Source organism: Equus caballus, chromosome 1, assembly GCF_041296265.1.
Source record: "Equus caballus isolate H_3958 breed thoroughbred chromosome 1, TB-T2T, whole genome shotgun sequence".
In the NCBI taxonomy this organism is placed as follows: Eukaryota; Metazoa; Chordata; class Mammalia; order Perissodactyla; family Equidae; genus Equus; species Equus caballus.
In genome coordinates, this window is record NC_091684.1 from 154,499,297 (window position 1) to 154,515,065 (window position 15,769).

The 15,769-nt window shown below is 42.0% G+C and overlaps 1 protein-coding gene across 1 annotated transcript in view; it reads left to right on the forward strand.

Moving 5' to 3' along the window:
• The window catches only part of FBN1 (fibrillin 1), a 227,686-nt gene that overhangs the window by 207,465 nt on the left and 4,452 nt on the right, over positions 1-15,769 (forward strand). The window contains exons 56-64 of the mRNA XM_023617896.2: positions 75-206; positions 2,165-2,290; positions 2,868-3,074; positions 4,711-4,836; positions 5,087-5,209; positions 8,729-8,845; positions 9,116-9,244; positions 9,999-10,118; positions 14,786-15,017. Coding sequence (XP_023473664.1) covers positions 75-206; positions 2,165-2,290; positions 2,868-3,074; positions 4,711-4,836; positions 5,087-5,209; positions 8,729-8,845; positions 9,116-9,244; positions 9,999-10,118; positions 14,786-15,017 — 1,312 coding nt within the window. The remainder of the gene's footprint in view (positions 1-74; positions 207-2,164; positions 2,291-2,867; positions 3,075-4,710; positions 4,837-5,086; positions 5,210-8,728; positions 8,846-9,115; positions 9,245-9,998; positions 10,119-14,785; positions 15,018-15,769) is intronic.

The following is a 15,769-nucleotide window of genomic DNA, read 5'->3' on the forward strand; positions in this document are numbered from 1 at the left end:
TACCATTTTATGTTTAAAAGGCAGGAAATCAGTGCAGCTTCTTTTATAAATTTGTGGTAATACATTCTTTCTAGATGAGGATGAGTGTGAAGAGGGGAAGCATGATTGTGCTGAAAAACAAATGGAGTGCAAGAACCTCATCGGCACGTACATATGTATCTGCGGACCTGGGTATCAGCGGAGACCTGACGGAGAAGGCTGTGTCGGTAAGAGAAGCCCTGTCCAGGGAGCTCTGACTGAGTCAGAAGTAACAAAGGCCACCAAGGACTTGGGCTCTGAGTCCTTGTGGGCACTGTGTTCTCAGCTAGAGCCATTTTGCACCTCTTACCTCATGTTACGACATTCTGTGACGGTCCACTGCCTCTTGATTATCTATGAATTCCATGAGCACAGTCATTCTCTCCCTCTGAGCTGGCCTTCACCTACGTTCTTGGCCCATTTTGCTGCCAGGATTGGAATACCAGGTGTTTCCTCTATTCCCTTCCTTTACTTTTTATCATTCTTTGTTGTTTTGGGATCAGTTCTCTCCAGCACATTGGAATGCCTCCCTGTTGACCCAACTTTGCATCCTGACATGGAGTACTGATGCCAGGTCCCTCTGAACCAGGAATATCACTCAATCAGTGGGATCTACCTCCAGAAACCGGTCTTGTCTAGAGAGGGGCCCAGGCTCTGGTATTTTAAGGCTCCCCAGGTGATTCTAATTTGGATCCAGCTTTGAAAACCACAGCTTTAGACCAGAGGTTGGCAAACCACAGCGCAAAGGCCAAATCCAGCTTGCCAGCCCACCACCTGTTTTTGTAAATCGAGTTGAACTAGAACATAGCTATAACCATTCGCTCACATGTTGTCCATGTCTGCTTTCATGCCACTATTGCAGAGCAGAATAGAATATTTGCAATAGAGACTATATGGCCTACAAAACCTAAAATATTTACCAAATGTTATATAGTGATACTATAATATTACTGTTATTTATAGGAAAGTTTCCTGACCTCAGCTTTAGACAGTAAATACAAGAGAAAATTAGAAAATTCCAACATGCATTCTTTTCTTTCTTAATAATCAGTGACATTAGAAAACATATATTTTGTGTTGTCAGTCAAGAAATTTAAGAGCCTCATTATCCCCTTACTCTGTAAGATACAGAATTAAACAGTAAGTGAAGACCAGACTTCAAAAGCACAGAAAAAGTAGGTGGATTAATGATCACACACTGGATCTTCTGGGATCAGGGATTCTTGGCCTCAGCTGCACATTGGAATCATTTGGAAAGCTCCAGTTTCACCCCAGATATTCTGATTTAATTGGTCTGGAGTGGCCTGGGCACTGGGATTTTAATCTGTTTTAATGCTTCTCTAGAAGTCACCTTCCACCTCCTCTTCCTCTGATAAGATCTCTGCCTCTGGCTCAGAACAATTCTCATCGGGAAGCACCGAGGCAAATTGTTGATGACCTTTCTAAATAATCCTCCGATCATTCTAAGAAACTGCAGCTATTTTAAAGCTTTTTTTTTTGACTTGGGAGACTGAATTATGATTTATTATATCTTAATAAGATTGTTGAAATATTACGATAAATGTATTCTATATTGAATCTGAAGATTAGTCTAGACAAACTCCCTCAGGTCAAAACTGACCATCACAGACATTGTTCTGATGAAATAGTGTAATAATTCTTTCACATGTTGATCTTAAATATTTTTCCTTCACTTGAAGTAATTCTTTGGGAATTCTCTTTATGTACAGGTATGGAAAGTTTTAAATTTTATTAACTGAAAAATGTAAGTGTACATAAAAGGCTATCATCTATGTTTGAGTATATAAAAATGCTATTGATTATGTTTTTAAAAGGGTGGAGGTACACACACACACACGTGTGTGTATGAATTTGCTTGTATATGCATCATCCACCTCCGGGATGTTTCCTGAGGAACGAATGGCAGTAGGACTGGTTGCCTCCCTGGGAGGCAGTTTGATGGCTAGTGAACAGGGGAGGAAGGGAGACTTTTCCTGAATACTCTTTTGTACCTTTTGAATTTGGAACCATGTGAATAGATTACCTATTCACAAGCTACATTTTTAAAAAAAGGGAAAGAATCCATCCTTGTACAAAGCGGTCAGATGCCTCCTCTTGTTTTCCGTCCTTCAATGAAACCACACAGATGAGAATGAATGTCAGACCAAGCCGGGGATCTGCGAGAATGGGCGCTGCCTCAACACCCGGGGAAGCTATACCTGCGAGTGCAATGACGGCTTCACAGCCAGCCCCGCCCAGGACGAGTGCCTGGGTGAGTATGGACAGCAGGACACTCTCGTAACCCCAGCCTCCTCTCTGAGATGCTTGAGACCCAGATCTCTGATTTGAAATAATAGGAATTGTCAAAATGTGAGGAAGTGTTAAAAATGGTCATGTTTTGGAGGTGACTCAATGACTGATTGTCCGTTGGGCTTAGCACCACCCTGCAGCTAAATTCTTCCTTTGAGAATTATATCACTGAATCACTTGTTTGGAATTTCTTCCTCAGCTGCCTTTTTAAGCCCTTGGTGCTCAGGATCAGTTTCCATGTGTTTCTCTGCCCCCCTTTCTCTCTCTATAGCACACCTATTCCCCCTTATTTCTGGGAGTTATAACCTTGTCTAGGCCAATGCCTTTCAGACTACTTACTGACTTTCTTGTCTTATTTGTTTCCCTCAGATGTCATCCTTTCTCTCTTACTGCTGTTTCCAGCTTTCCCTTCTTGCTCCTTCTCACCCAGGGTAAAGTGTTACATCCCTTTTGAGTTTTATATCTGACCAAATTCTTAATCCCTTGCTATGCTCGTAAAATTCCCTAAAATCTTCTTTTTAATATAATGTCCCTTCCAGACAATCGGGAAGGGTACTGCTTCACAGAGGTGCTCCAAAACATGTGTCAGATCGGCTCGAGCAACAGGAACCCAGTCACCAAGTCTGAATGCTGCTGTGACGGAGGGAGAGGCTGGGGTCCCCACTGTGAGATCTGCCCTTTTCAGGGTACTGTGGCTTTCAAAAAACTCTGCCCCCATGGCCGAGGATTTATGACCAACGGAGCAGGTACTTCATTTTGTTCTGCTTTAGGACCAATGGAGCAGGTACTTCATTTGGTCCAAAAATACTTGCACAGGGAATTTGTTCGTCTGTGTGTTTGTATTGTGAAAAAGAAATGAGAAGATGGAATCTACTATATGGGCCTAGGCTGAGTGGCATAATTGAGGTCAACAAAAATTCTTCATTGTGATGTTTTAGACATTCAAGGCCGTGGTGCCAAAGTGTTCTTGGTCCACCTGATTAAATTGTGTGCTTGCGTCCCTGTCTTTGCATTACAAGGAGTCCTCAACTTTTTAAACAGAAGTCCACAGTTTTTGGTTACTCAGAATATAATTTTTAGATAAATTTTGAAATAAATGATCATTAAATTCCTAGTCTACCAATATGTATTTTAACTCTTAAATTGACTGAAATATACTACCTGAAAGGAGTATAAACAATCTGATATTCAGTAACACATAATTGCCTCTGGAAAAGTGCAGGATGCTTTAACTTGAGAGGGATGAGGAGGCTGTCAGGGTGTCTGAGGCAGCTCTGAAGAAGCCTTCCAGCCCTATCAACAGGAACTGAAATTGTTTTGAGTTTCATAAAAGAGAAAGGAGAGAGACTTTCTGAGTTCCTTGGGAAGGAATTGAAAGTGAGAGGAGAAGAAAGAGATTAAGTAGGATTTGTGTTCATGTTAAAAAGATGTGGCTAAAGGTGGACTAACAGAATTGGATGTGGTAAAAGACAGAACTAGATGGATTACATGGAGTGACCAAAAGCAATTCATGGTTCTTTGGAGGATGTGAAAATGATATTGGGGAACAGACTAATTTCTTGAGACCAATGAGAGAATGTTAAATTGCATGTCAGAGTAAACTTGGAGAAATCAGGAAAAATAACAGTTCTTGGTATAAAATGGTTATTTGGCAATCAAAGGCTAAGAACTCACTTGGTATTGGCACCCCACCAAGCATTAAGGAGATAGAAAGGTCAAGATGGGGAGGACAGTGGCTTTAATGCTTCATAGTGCATATTGACCAAATCCTTCTCCTCTGTGTTGGAACCTTAAGTAAGAGTCTCTCTTCCTTAGAAGGCTGAAAAGATCCAGCCTGGTGATCCACCCCAGAGCCCTGGTGCCTCCCTCACCTAAGGAGGGAGGTTTGATCCCATTTCTCCAATATTATGCAATTTGCTATTTTTCAGGATTAACTTTAACCACAACAAAAAAAGTAGAAAAAAACTTTCCTTCTTATTTTGGGCATGCAATATTAGGACAAAAATGGGATTTCCTTGTCAAAAGGATCCACTGCTGTGATTCATTTATGAGATGTCAGCAGGAGGCAGGCTTGATGGCACGAGATGAAGCAAGGAGCTAAATATGAGGAAAAAAACAGTATCAACAGAAGACAAATTATTTTTAAAGATTTCCCCTAGCCTGGTTAGTTTACCACTAAAGTCTGATAGAGTTATTCATTTGCCTTTCAACATAGTTACCATTACATATAAAATATATGCCATCATCCCCTTGGTTTAATTTCTTAGGTCCATAATATAGTAACACAGTTTATTAGTATTTATTCTGAAGTGACCACTACATATGAATGTTGTCCATTTTATAATGTCTTTCTTATTTTAATTTCTATTTATTACATTATAGATATTGATGAATGCAAGGTTATTCATGATGTTTGCCGACACGGAGAATGTGTCAATGACAGGGGATCCTATCATTGCATTTGTAAAACTGGCTACACTCCAGATATAACTGGGACTTCCTGTGTCGGTGAGTACTCTATTTCTGATGGTTTACTCCCAAGTGGAAATTGTAGATTATGGCAAAAAACTAAAATTCTTAAACTAAAAATCTAAAAAGCCTATGTTATTTCACAAGAAAACAAAAGACAAAGATCAAAGACTACATACAGTTTACATTTTCTTTCCTCAAAACTAAAATTCTTTGTTAGACCCTGTGGGTATTGAGCATTTAGGCCTCTTTTTAGATGGGCAATCACACTGTATCTCTTTGATCGTAGATCTGAACGAGTGCAACCAGGCTCCCAAACCCTGCAATTTTATCTGCAAAAACACTGAAGGGAGTTACCAGTGTTCTTGCCCGAAAGGCTACATTCTGCAGGAGGATGGAAGGAGCTGTAAAGGTAAAGTAGGATTTGCCATCGCCCACTTGCCTGCCCGTGGCCACGTGGTTGCATTCCTTGTGCCTTTGGGAAATTCATAGGCAAGCTGAAAGACCTTCTCTGCAGGCAAAAGGTGCTTCCCTGGGGTTAGTGCCTCCATGGAGGCTCCCTGTGACCCAACCTCCTATGCTGGATGGAGGGAGATTGCAGAGGACCAGCGGCAGCAGCCATCCTCATTGCCTGTCCCATGGGCATCCATGGGGGCTGTCCATGGGGGTCTCAGAGACAGCAGGGCCACTTCTACAAGGCTCAGGTGTGTGAATTCCTAACAGATGACCTGCTTTCTTTTTTTTTTTTTAATTTAATTATTTTATTGAGGTCATATTGGCTTATAACATTGTGTAAATTTCAGGTGCGCATTATTGTATATCAGTTTCTGTATAGAATTGCATTTTGTTCACCGCCAATAGTCTAGTTTTTTATCTGTCACCATACATATGTGTCCTTTCTGCTTTCTCTCAATTGCATTTACATAGTCAGTCTATCTAACAATTATATAGCCTAGGGCTCCAGCTGAGTTCTCCCTCAGACTAGTCAGTGCCGTGATCCTAGAGGACATTATGCCTAATGAAGTAAACATTTTGTGTAGGTTTTTGTTCTGTAAAATAGGGTCATTCCTGCCCTCCAGGAGCTCATCTGAGATGTAAACAAAGAATTAGGAAACAGCAAGATTCTATGCAGAAATCCCTTATTAGCCAGAAGTTATCCTTTGCAAAATTCTTTTGCTGTAGGTTTACTCTTGTAAACGTCTTCCTCAACAGTAAGAACTTCATATATTGAGTGAATGGCATGAATGAGTCAGACTTAAAGTAATTTGAAAAACAAGGGATTTGGAGAAGGAAAGGTACACCAGATGGCAGAACAAGAGTCAGAGTGTGTGTCATGAAGGCTTGAAGGAGAAAAAGGAAAGTAAAGGAAGTTAAATAGTGGGATGGAGTGAAAGTGGAGAAGGAGGGAAGTCAGGCCCTCAAGCCCTTTCCTATGTCTGCTGGAAGGGAGAGAGTTAAGAGGCAGGTAATACAGGATGACATAATGGACAATGGCCTGAGGTTTTCCTGTGCAGCACAAATCCTATATAATCCTGTAGTTTAGGGAGAGGAAGTTGAGAGATCTACTAAAAAATTCTGACTATCTTAAATGAAGAGTTACTCATAGCTCTGTTTTTCTCAAACTTAGAACTTATTCTGCATCTGGGGATCACAGTGAGTTCTGGGCAGTGTGAGGCTACAACTCAGAGCGCTAAACTTATTCATATAAATGAAGAACCAAATTCAGGGGAAAAAATATCTCTCTGTGCGTATATTATTTGCAAGAAGCAAAACAAATTTACAGCATTTTTCTAACCTATGGGGGCAGAAAATCCTCAAAGATTTCCAGCAATTAAGAGGTGAAAAATGGAAATTAAATGTATAGTAATAAGTATATTCTTTCACAATATATAAAAAGTATCAGTAATGCTCTCTATGGTTTTAGGAATGCAAAAAGCAGCTATATGATTTTTGCAGATCCGCTTAGAACAAAAGTTCCTTTCTCGTATTTTTCTCATAAGGTCTAAATTCTTCCACATACTTGGCATCTATGACTAAATATCAAAATGAGTAGTGCAAATATGTGTGCCAGGGGAAATGTGGGACCAGCACTTCCCTCCTAAGGGATGGGGAGGGTACAGATAAGAGGAGAGAAGAGGAGAACAGACTTTCATGGAGGTGAGAATAGCGAGTGTTGCTGTTCTTGATGCGTTGCAGTTATAAAATAGTGTGGTAAGAAATCCCTGAGTTGTCTCCTCACCTGTTTGCAGGTAAGCTTCAGCAAACACGTGATGGTGCTCTAGCAAAGCCCCTTGGGGCATGGAGAGGGGAGGTCACCCTGCCGGCAGGAGGCACTCAGCTGTCAATAATACAGAAACAGCGACCCTTCAACAGTGGAAAGAGAACAGGATTGGCTCCATTTTAAGAGAAGTCAGCACTGGGAGAATGACAGTGAAGTTCTTTCAGTTTAGGTCCACTCCAGATGTTACTCTAGCCAGGAACTGGCACTGATCTGCAGCTCCAAGCACATCTGTGTGCAATGATAAAAGAAGGTCTTAAGAAAGGAAGGGTTGGAGGAGGCAAGGAGGCAGGGAAGGAGGGCAGAATGAAGGGAGGGAGGGAAGGAGGGAAGAAGCAAAGAAGAGAGGGAGGGAGGAAGGAAGGAAGGTTGGCTCCTAAATTCACAGTGATTTTTTTTTTATTATTATTAAAATTCAGCTAGAGGCTGGGACACACTTTGTATCTCTTGATGTTTTTAGATAGCAGTGGAGTTGAGAATGAGCCTAGAAGTTCAGGCAGTTAGGAAAGAAACCTGGTCAAAGCAGAGGATTTTATTGAGACATGGAAAATAATTTGGATAAATACTGTAGGCAGTTTTTAAAAGTGCTATTAGCTTATCTGAATGAGTTTTTTTCTTTCCTTGTTTCCTTCCTGATTGCTCAATTTTGTTTTATGCAAGGGAGAATCTCTAAACAAAGAAGTCAGTTTGGTTTGGTTTGGTTTGGTTGACTATCTCATTTGAGCAGATTAAAAACAGCAAAGAACTAAGTGAACCAATTCATTTCCAGCCTCAACATCTCTTTTTATATTTCAACTTGAATAAATCTTTTCAATGCTCTGGAAATTTTTGAGAATTCTTAATCTTTTACTTAATTTTATAATTTATTTAAAATTTTATAGTTTATTTGAAATTCCTTTCTTGGGAAATTCCTGCATTCCTCTAGCTAAAGGGAATTGGGTTTTCTTTTGATTTCCCAAAGACCTACAGTTTTTGGTCTAAAGTGAGACCACATTTTATCTTTCAAACTCTTTATTTCCTGGGTTCCGCCTAGCCATTGGCTATGGCTCTGTTCTGGCCAGGGTCCTTTGAGACATAGAAAGGAAATCTCAGAGCTGCTTCCTAGGGCGGCATCTAGGTACTAGTTCCGCCCAAGCGGCGGAGTGGGGGAGGTGGGGGGTGGGAGCAATGGGCAAGGGGGAAGATGGCCGACTAACATCCGAAAGAGTCATCTTACAGAAAAAAGACTACAGGCCAGTTATATAGGGGGCTCGTCTCCAGGTGGGGGCATCCATCTGATCCCAGGTGGGGGCAGACATCTAGTCTAATTCCTGATAGTCTTTCGTTTTACTGGATATGCATCAAAGACGAGAGTAACGCTCTGTACTCTCATCTTTCAGTTGTCATTGATGATGACTGTCAGCATAGATTCTCTGCCCAAAGGTCATCACATTCCTAAGGAACTCAAAAGAACAAAGTCATCAATTTACTGAAGCTGGGAGGGGTCATAAAATCTACAAAGCATGTCTGATTTGGTTAATCAGAGGTCATTCAAAGTTACAATACGGTTTCTTTTCTACAATATGGCTTCCCCTATGTCAACCTTGTGTGAGCCGTTATCAGTACCTGTGCTGTCTGCTCGATTCCAATGCCTATCTTGCAATTTTTTTATAGATCTTGACGAGTGTGCAACTAAACAGCACAACTGCCAGTTCCTGTGTGTGAACACCATTGGAAGCTTCACATGTAAATGTCCTCCTGGGTTTACCCAACACCATACTTCCTGCATTGGTAAGTGGAAGAGGAGAAACCCCACAGGGAGTGTAGCTATTCCTTTAAGAGATTGTTGGCTAGTTCTTCTGCTGTTCAAATCAGAAGACAAAAACTCAAAGAAATATGAGTACATGTATGTGCGTATGCATGTGCACACATGTATGTGGAAAGTTGTTGGCCTTATTTGGCCTTTTGCAAGTGCATCATCCCTCCATCTTCCTTTTAAACAACACGAAGAGAACTTCAGGGAATTTTTAATCCCCTTTTGTCCCCCACAACTTCTTACAGATAACAATGAATGCACCTCTGACATCAACCTGTGCGGGTCTCGGGGAATTTGCCAGAATACTCCTGGAAGCTTCACCTGTGAATGCCAGCGAGGATTCTCACTTGATCAGAGTGGCGCCAGCTGTGAAGGTGGGTAGAGCCCTCGGTTTCCTATTGGATCCTTGTGAGGCGGCCTGTGGGACTATCAACACCATCATCGTCCTCTACAAGATATCGGCACTGAAGCACAGAGGGGGACACCCAACTGAAGATGGGAAATATTTTGCCTGGTTTGCAGAGGTCCCGTGTCTTCGAGATTTATCTTTTGTCTCATGCTTGATTGTGTCTATAACACATGCCATTCCTAGATGTATCAAGGCTTTTTTTGCTCAGTTATTAATTTAATAAGGAAAGAAAATAGTGAGATTTCTGAATTTGATTCATTAATTTTCTGGTCATTGGATCCAGAGTCATAAAAAGGTTCCCCCGATGTAGATTAAATATATGAGGAATAATTCTTCTGATAATATGTAATTAAAAGTTTAAATTTTTTTTTGAATTTTATTTTTGTTTTGACATCTTTTGGTTTCTAATTCTGGCTCAAATAAGCAAATACAAATAATTTGCACAGCTGTCCCACAGACTGCTCCTGTGCCTTGCACTAATCTCGTCATCATTTTCATTTGTAGTCTTTACCAGGGCCATCTGAATGTTTTTCTCCTTGGACTTATCAAAAGCTCCAGAGTAGCTATTCTTGAGGTTTGTGGTGGTAGAATAATATTTTAGGGGTCAGATTTCTTGTTAAGGTTGCCTTTCATTTAGCATGCATATAAATGTTGCTTCAGAGAATGCCTCTGAGACAAGTGTTGATGTGGCTTAAAGCTGAGTTTACCGTCTTTTTTAGATGTGGATGAGTGCGAAGGAAACCATCGCTGCCAGCATGGCTGCCAGAACATCATCGGGGGCTACAGGTGCAGCTGCCCCCAGGGCTATCTCCAGCACTACCAGTGGAACCAGTGTGTTGGCAAGTAGTTTTTCCTTGTTAACAGATGAATTGCTGTAAGCTTCTATGAGGCAAAATACCGCTTCCTTTCTGAAAACTTTAAACTTGTCATTGATGCAACAAATTACTCATTTAAAATTGGCCCTACCTGGTTGAAACCAGAGGGAAGTTGTAACCTTTGCAAAATAGCAAACCAAGAAATAAATTATGATAAAAGATACTTTGAAGGTATTTGAAATGCCCCTAGAATTCCTTGGCTCCCCCAAGCCCTCTGCCCTTCCATTCCTTTGCTAGTCATCAGCCCACACGCACACGTGAGTTCTCTTCCCATGGGGAGCTAACAAAATCCTACTTCTGACTGAAAATATCAGCCAGCCAGAGGCTATTATGAGCACTTTTAGCCTGAAGACACAGAAGTGGTCCCATTCAGCTCTACTCATCCTTGTGGCAGAGTACAAGCAGCAGACATGGCCAGTTTTTTTAGGATTGCTAAATTCTTTTGAAAATTAAGGGAGACCCACAGACTCTCTCATTAAATTGAAATTATGTCATGTTTGATTCCACAATGTCATGGGAAAATAACTCTTAATGAACATCAGAGAATCCAAACACTGTGAGTTTAGAGGGACCCCAGATCCCTCTAGCCCAAGCTCTCTGTTTTCCTGATGAAGAACCAGAAGCCAAGAGAGGAAAGGTAATCTGTCCTTCCCCAGTTCCTTTGTGACATGCCTGGAACTCTTAGCTTCCTGATTTAGGGCGGCCTTGGAAGCATCAACGTTCGCTCATTGTTTCATTCAGCAAGTATCTACAGAGCACCACAGCAAGCCTGGTGTTCGGGTGCGTGTTCTAGCTGCCACCCTCTTGGGTACAGAGTTCTCCCTAGCAAAGACGCAAAGAATTACTGCTTCCTGGGTGGCTGCTCCGCATTGCAATGCTTTGCTTTACTCCAAATGAAGACACATTTGGTGTGTTTTTATTTACCAGAATTGTGTCTCACTTCTCATCTTGTTTGATCCTTTGCAAGACACAATTTTGCAGAAGTAAAGTAGGGTTGCCTAAAATGACCCCAGTGCTAGAGCACTTTAGACTGAACAACTTGCTGACTAGCTGTCTAGTCTTAATATGAATGCCTTTGTTCATTATCAGCCCAGGGAGGTCTTGGGTTTTAATCACCAGTTTCTAACACTGTTCACAGAACTTCCAGAGTGAACTTTGTTGATTCAATACCCAGTGTATAAGCCTGCCTGCACTTATTATGTAGGTTCTTTGAATGAAATTGGAGCTGTGGGGCAAAGTAAAAGACAGATAAGGTCTCCTACTCCTGGGCCTTACCCTCTTCTTCCTGTCTTCAGTCTGGGGATAGTAGACTAGGTTATGCCCTAGTTGTCTGGAGAGTCTACTTTGGCCTCATGAAGATCATCTGGTTAGGAGTCCTAGAAGAGTAAGTCAATTAAGACGTAGGAAAAGGTTGGGGGCTTTTTGGTGCCCAAAAGATGCCAGTCCAAACAGAGCTCATAATTTTTGAAAATTATAGTTATCCAAAATGAGCATTGCGTTGGGCCAGGATGGCTTCCCCAGGGCCATGCAGAGCAAAGCAGATCTCTTGGTCCAGCCCTCTCTTGATCCTCACTCCTCAGCAGCCAGAAGTTCACGCTTAGAAGATGGGTGGGTTTGGGGTGAGGGGCACTGGGTTTTATTGCTTTCTGAAAAATATCAAACTTCCAGCTTGCAGTTGGAGTTGACCCATTTTGACCTAGAGAAAATTAGTAAAAGGAAGCCCATCGTACATTTTGGAATTCTGCTAGTGGTTCTTCCTCCCTGCCTCTGCTAACACACCCTCTGTAAGCCTAGTGCTGAAACCCTGGCTTGTGGAGGACAGAGTGGACAGGTTTCATCTGCTTTTAAGGACTGTTTTTTGGAGACTCCAATGCAATCTCCATAATATTAGAATTGTCCTCTTTTTGTAAAAAGAACAAAACCCTCACCAAATTAAGCACCAACTGAAGGAATAAAAGAAAGATTCTGGAGTACAGAAAAATTCCCTGTGGAGCCATTTGCTTCAGGGCGCACAGGATGAAAAAGGTCAGGAAAAGTGCAAAACATGTTAAACAAATTATGGCGTTTGTATATTGATAAAAAGGGTGAGTGCACAAACAGACTGTTTTCAAGCTGTAAACATGGAACATTTGCCAATTTCTTATCTTAAACCTTATTCTACTCCACCCCACCTCTTCAACCCAGATAAGCAAGTTTAATTTAAACTTTATTAGATTCTCAGGAAGGAAAAAAAGTAAAATAATATAGAAAAGAATGTGAAAGGAGAGGGGGAGAGTTCTTGACTGGAGTAGATATTTATGGCAGCATAGATAGATGCTCAAAATTAAAAAGAACCTTAGAGATTATCTAGTCTGACCACATTCCTAATATGTAAATCCTTCTCCAACTTCCCTGTCACCCAGGTTTGACTGGATTACCAGCTTGAAGGACACTCATTTTCTCCCAAGATAGCCCAATCTATGTACAGAAAACTTTAATTCTTAGAAATGTCTTTTTCATGGAGAATGAACTTTTCTCCCTCTAACTTCTAACCATTGGTCCTATTTTTGCCCCTTGGAACAAACGAAATAAATCTAAGCTCTATATTGACATATCTTTGCCCACATATATCCATGCCTTAGAGGTTTTATCAGTCAGAGTCCCAGCAGGAAACAGATGGCTGAGCCCAACCAAAAGGTCAGGACAAGAGAGAGGAGCCTATCGATGCTCCAGACAGGTCAGCCTCCTGGGGACGAGAGCAGGTAGAAAGTCTGGAGGTGGACCTGAAGGAGCAAGGAGAAGACATCCAGCCCAGGGAGATTCTCTCCACCAAAGCAGACACTGTCAGTTCTTCATTCATTCTTTGATGCCCCTGGCCTCCATTGGTATCTATCAAATACCTCATCTCTCATTTAAAATAAGGGGGAAAGAACACAGACAATGGCAGATTTAATTATTTCTAGGAACCCTGGAGCCTAAGTGACCCTGGGCGGGTACTTGAGAGTCCATGTATATAAAGGATCCTCAAGCAGACCGTGGCTGGGCACTGAGTCATGGCAGGCAGCTCAACGAATGGCTTTCGGATTATGTATCTTACTCCTTCTTCTCCCTGTAACCACAAACACGAAAGAAAGAGGGAAGGAGAGAGGGAGGGAATGAAGGAAAGGAGAGAAAAAGAAGGAAGGAGGGAGAGAGGGAAGGAAGGCAGGCAGGCAATATGAATATAATATATATATATATGCAAGCACCCTGCCCCCACCATTTTTATCCACCTGTTTTCTTGATTTAAATTTCTTAGAAACAATTTTGTTCTTTACAAATGAATCAACTTTAGCAAATAAGGTAAAACTGATTAAAGGAGAAAGGGAGTACCAGTTGAAAGGGAGGTGAGTCCCCTGGGAGACATGTGGTATGTGCATCTCTGCCCTTCTGCTCTGCAGGGAGATCTCGCAGGAGCTTTCTGAGCCTTACTTTCTTCATCTGTGAAGCAGGGATTATAATGCCTCCCGTGATTGTTAGGAGGTTAAGTAAATGAATGAGAAGGGCCTAGTATCCCATGTGTCATGCGGTAGGCATCTAATAAATGTTAATTATCTTTCCCTCCTCCTTTCCATTGGAAGTTTTCTACGTGAGGAGGAGGCCAATCCACCTGCATTCAGATAAACATATGGCTGAAAATGAGCCGCAGCAATTCAGAAATGTCTTACCAGCAAGCTTCCAACATACCCTACAAAGTCAGGTCTATAAAAATACATTGGAGATTTCAAGAGAGTATAAATCAGAAATAATGAGAAAACTTGAGATTTGCTTTCTTTGAGTTGATCTTTTAAAGTTAGATTTCTTTGTCCTGCTTATTACCATCAGACTTGGCAGGTCCCTATGGGTAGCCGGTCCTGAAGCATCTGTCTCTCTTGTGGGTTTTCCACAGTTATTGCTCATGACGTCTGCACTGAATCTCTTCCAGCCATGCTTAGCTTTAGTCACGGCCCAGACACTCTGGGCAGGAGGCTGGTTTGGATAAGGGGGGCCCATTCCGAGATGGGAGCAGACATACCAGAAGGCACTATTTATCCCCAGGACAAGCACCTGGGGGCTTTTGAAAATTTTTGAAAAGGAAGTCCAAGTGGGGCAGACGCTTCCTGCAGGATGTCAGCCCTTGCCAGCCCTGCACATCCTGAAAAGGCAGACTAGGGCAGCAGCCTCCGGGAATATGGTTGTCCCTGCTTTGGAGATAGTCATGCCATTGCACAGAGAACTGCAGGATTCCTTCCCTCCCGCCCTGAACCCTGACCCTTAGCTGCAAACCAGCTCCATGTCTTTCACAGGATGCTCATGTGGGGCAGAACATACTAGTGTTGGCTTCAGATGAGAACTGGAGTCTGTCGGTCCTCAGGGTACCATCCTCTAATGTACTCTGCCTGGGGCACTGGACCTCGTCAACCACATTTGCTCACCACATGGCAGCAGGCTACATCTGTTTCCACATCTTTCTCTCTTGTTCCTCTCCCCACCCGAGCCACCTTTGCCTGCCTTACCGTCCTGAGAGCTTAGCCGATGACCAGCTGTCTGGCGGCAAGTGGCCTGACCCAGACTCCTCAACAGAAACCTCTGGCCAGTGTCACATATGCGGCGTCTTCTGGTTTTCCCTGCAGATGAAAACGAATGCCTCAGTGCTCACATTTGCGGAGGAGCCTCCTGTCACAACACCCTGGGGAGCTACAAGTGCATGTGTCCCGCCGGCTTCCAGTACGAACAGTTCAGCGGAGGATGCCAAGACATCAATGAATGTGGCTCTTCGCAGGCCCCCTGCAGCTACGGCTGTTCCAACACTGAGGGCGGCTACCTGTGTGCCTGCCCACCTGGTTACTTCCGAATAGGCCAAGGGTAAGCACTGCTATTCATGGTCCTGCTTGGAGGCTCTCTCATTCACAGTATGATTAAGTATGTTTAACTCACAATGACCTGTCCTAGTAGAAGAGAACCATACTTTTTATAGTCCTTGAGTTAATTCCAGTTAGCTCTGCAAAGGTTTTAGGTTATCTTATTTAAAAGATGTCTCGATTTCTGGAAATTCATAGAACATCAGACAAAATAGTGAAACTGCATTGTACAGACCTCAGTATTGGGCTTCTCTATCTCATTCTCTTGATCTTCACATTTTGTTGGAAAGTGATTCATTTCTCAGGAAATCCAGGAGCCACCCATGGCAGAACGGGACTTGCACTGCGCATTGCTGATCCACCCTTCTCCTGAGACAAGCAGGGTTCTGTCTTGACTTAAAATGCCTTCTCATCTGGCTCCTCTTAGGATAAATCAAAAGGATACCTTTTGTGGAGTCCTTTACAGTTTTAAAGTATATTTTACATTTTGGACTTAAATTTACCTTAAAAACTGCCGAAAGAGCATTAAATATGAAAGTTAAAATAATTATTATATTTTCCAGGTAGAGTACTTCACTGCAGCGTGTGTATAAGAATTGGGGCAGGGAAGACATATTTTTATTTTAGTTAGTGTTTTAAAAGTTCAGTGGTAAGTTTTCAAAATTTAGGTCTTTTTCTCTCCTGAATTAATCTAGACTTGCATGTCTATCTAGTTTTGGCTATCTTGTGAAGGATCTTGAATTTTAGCTTTTTAAT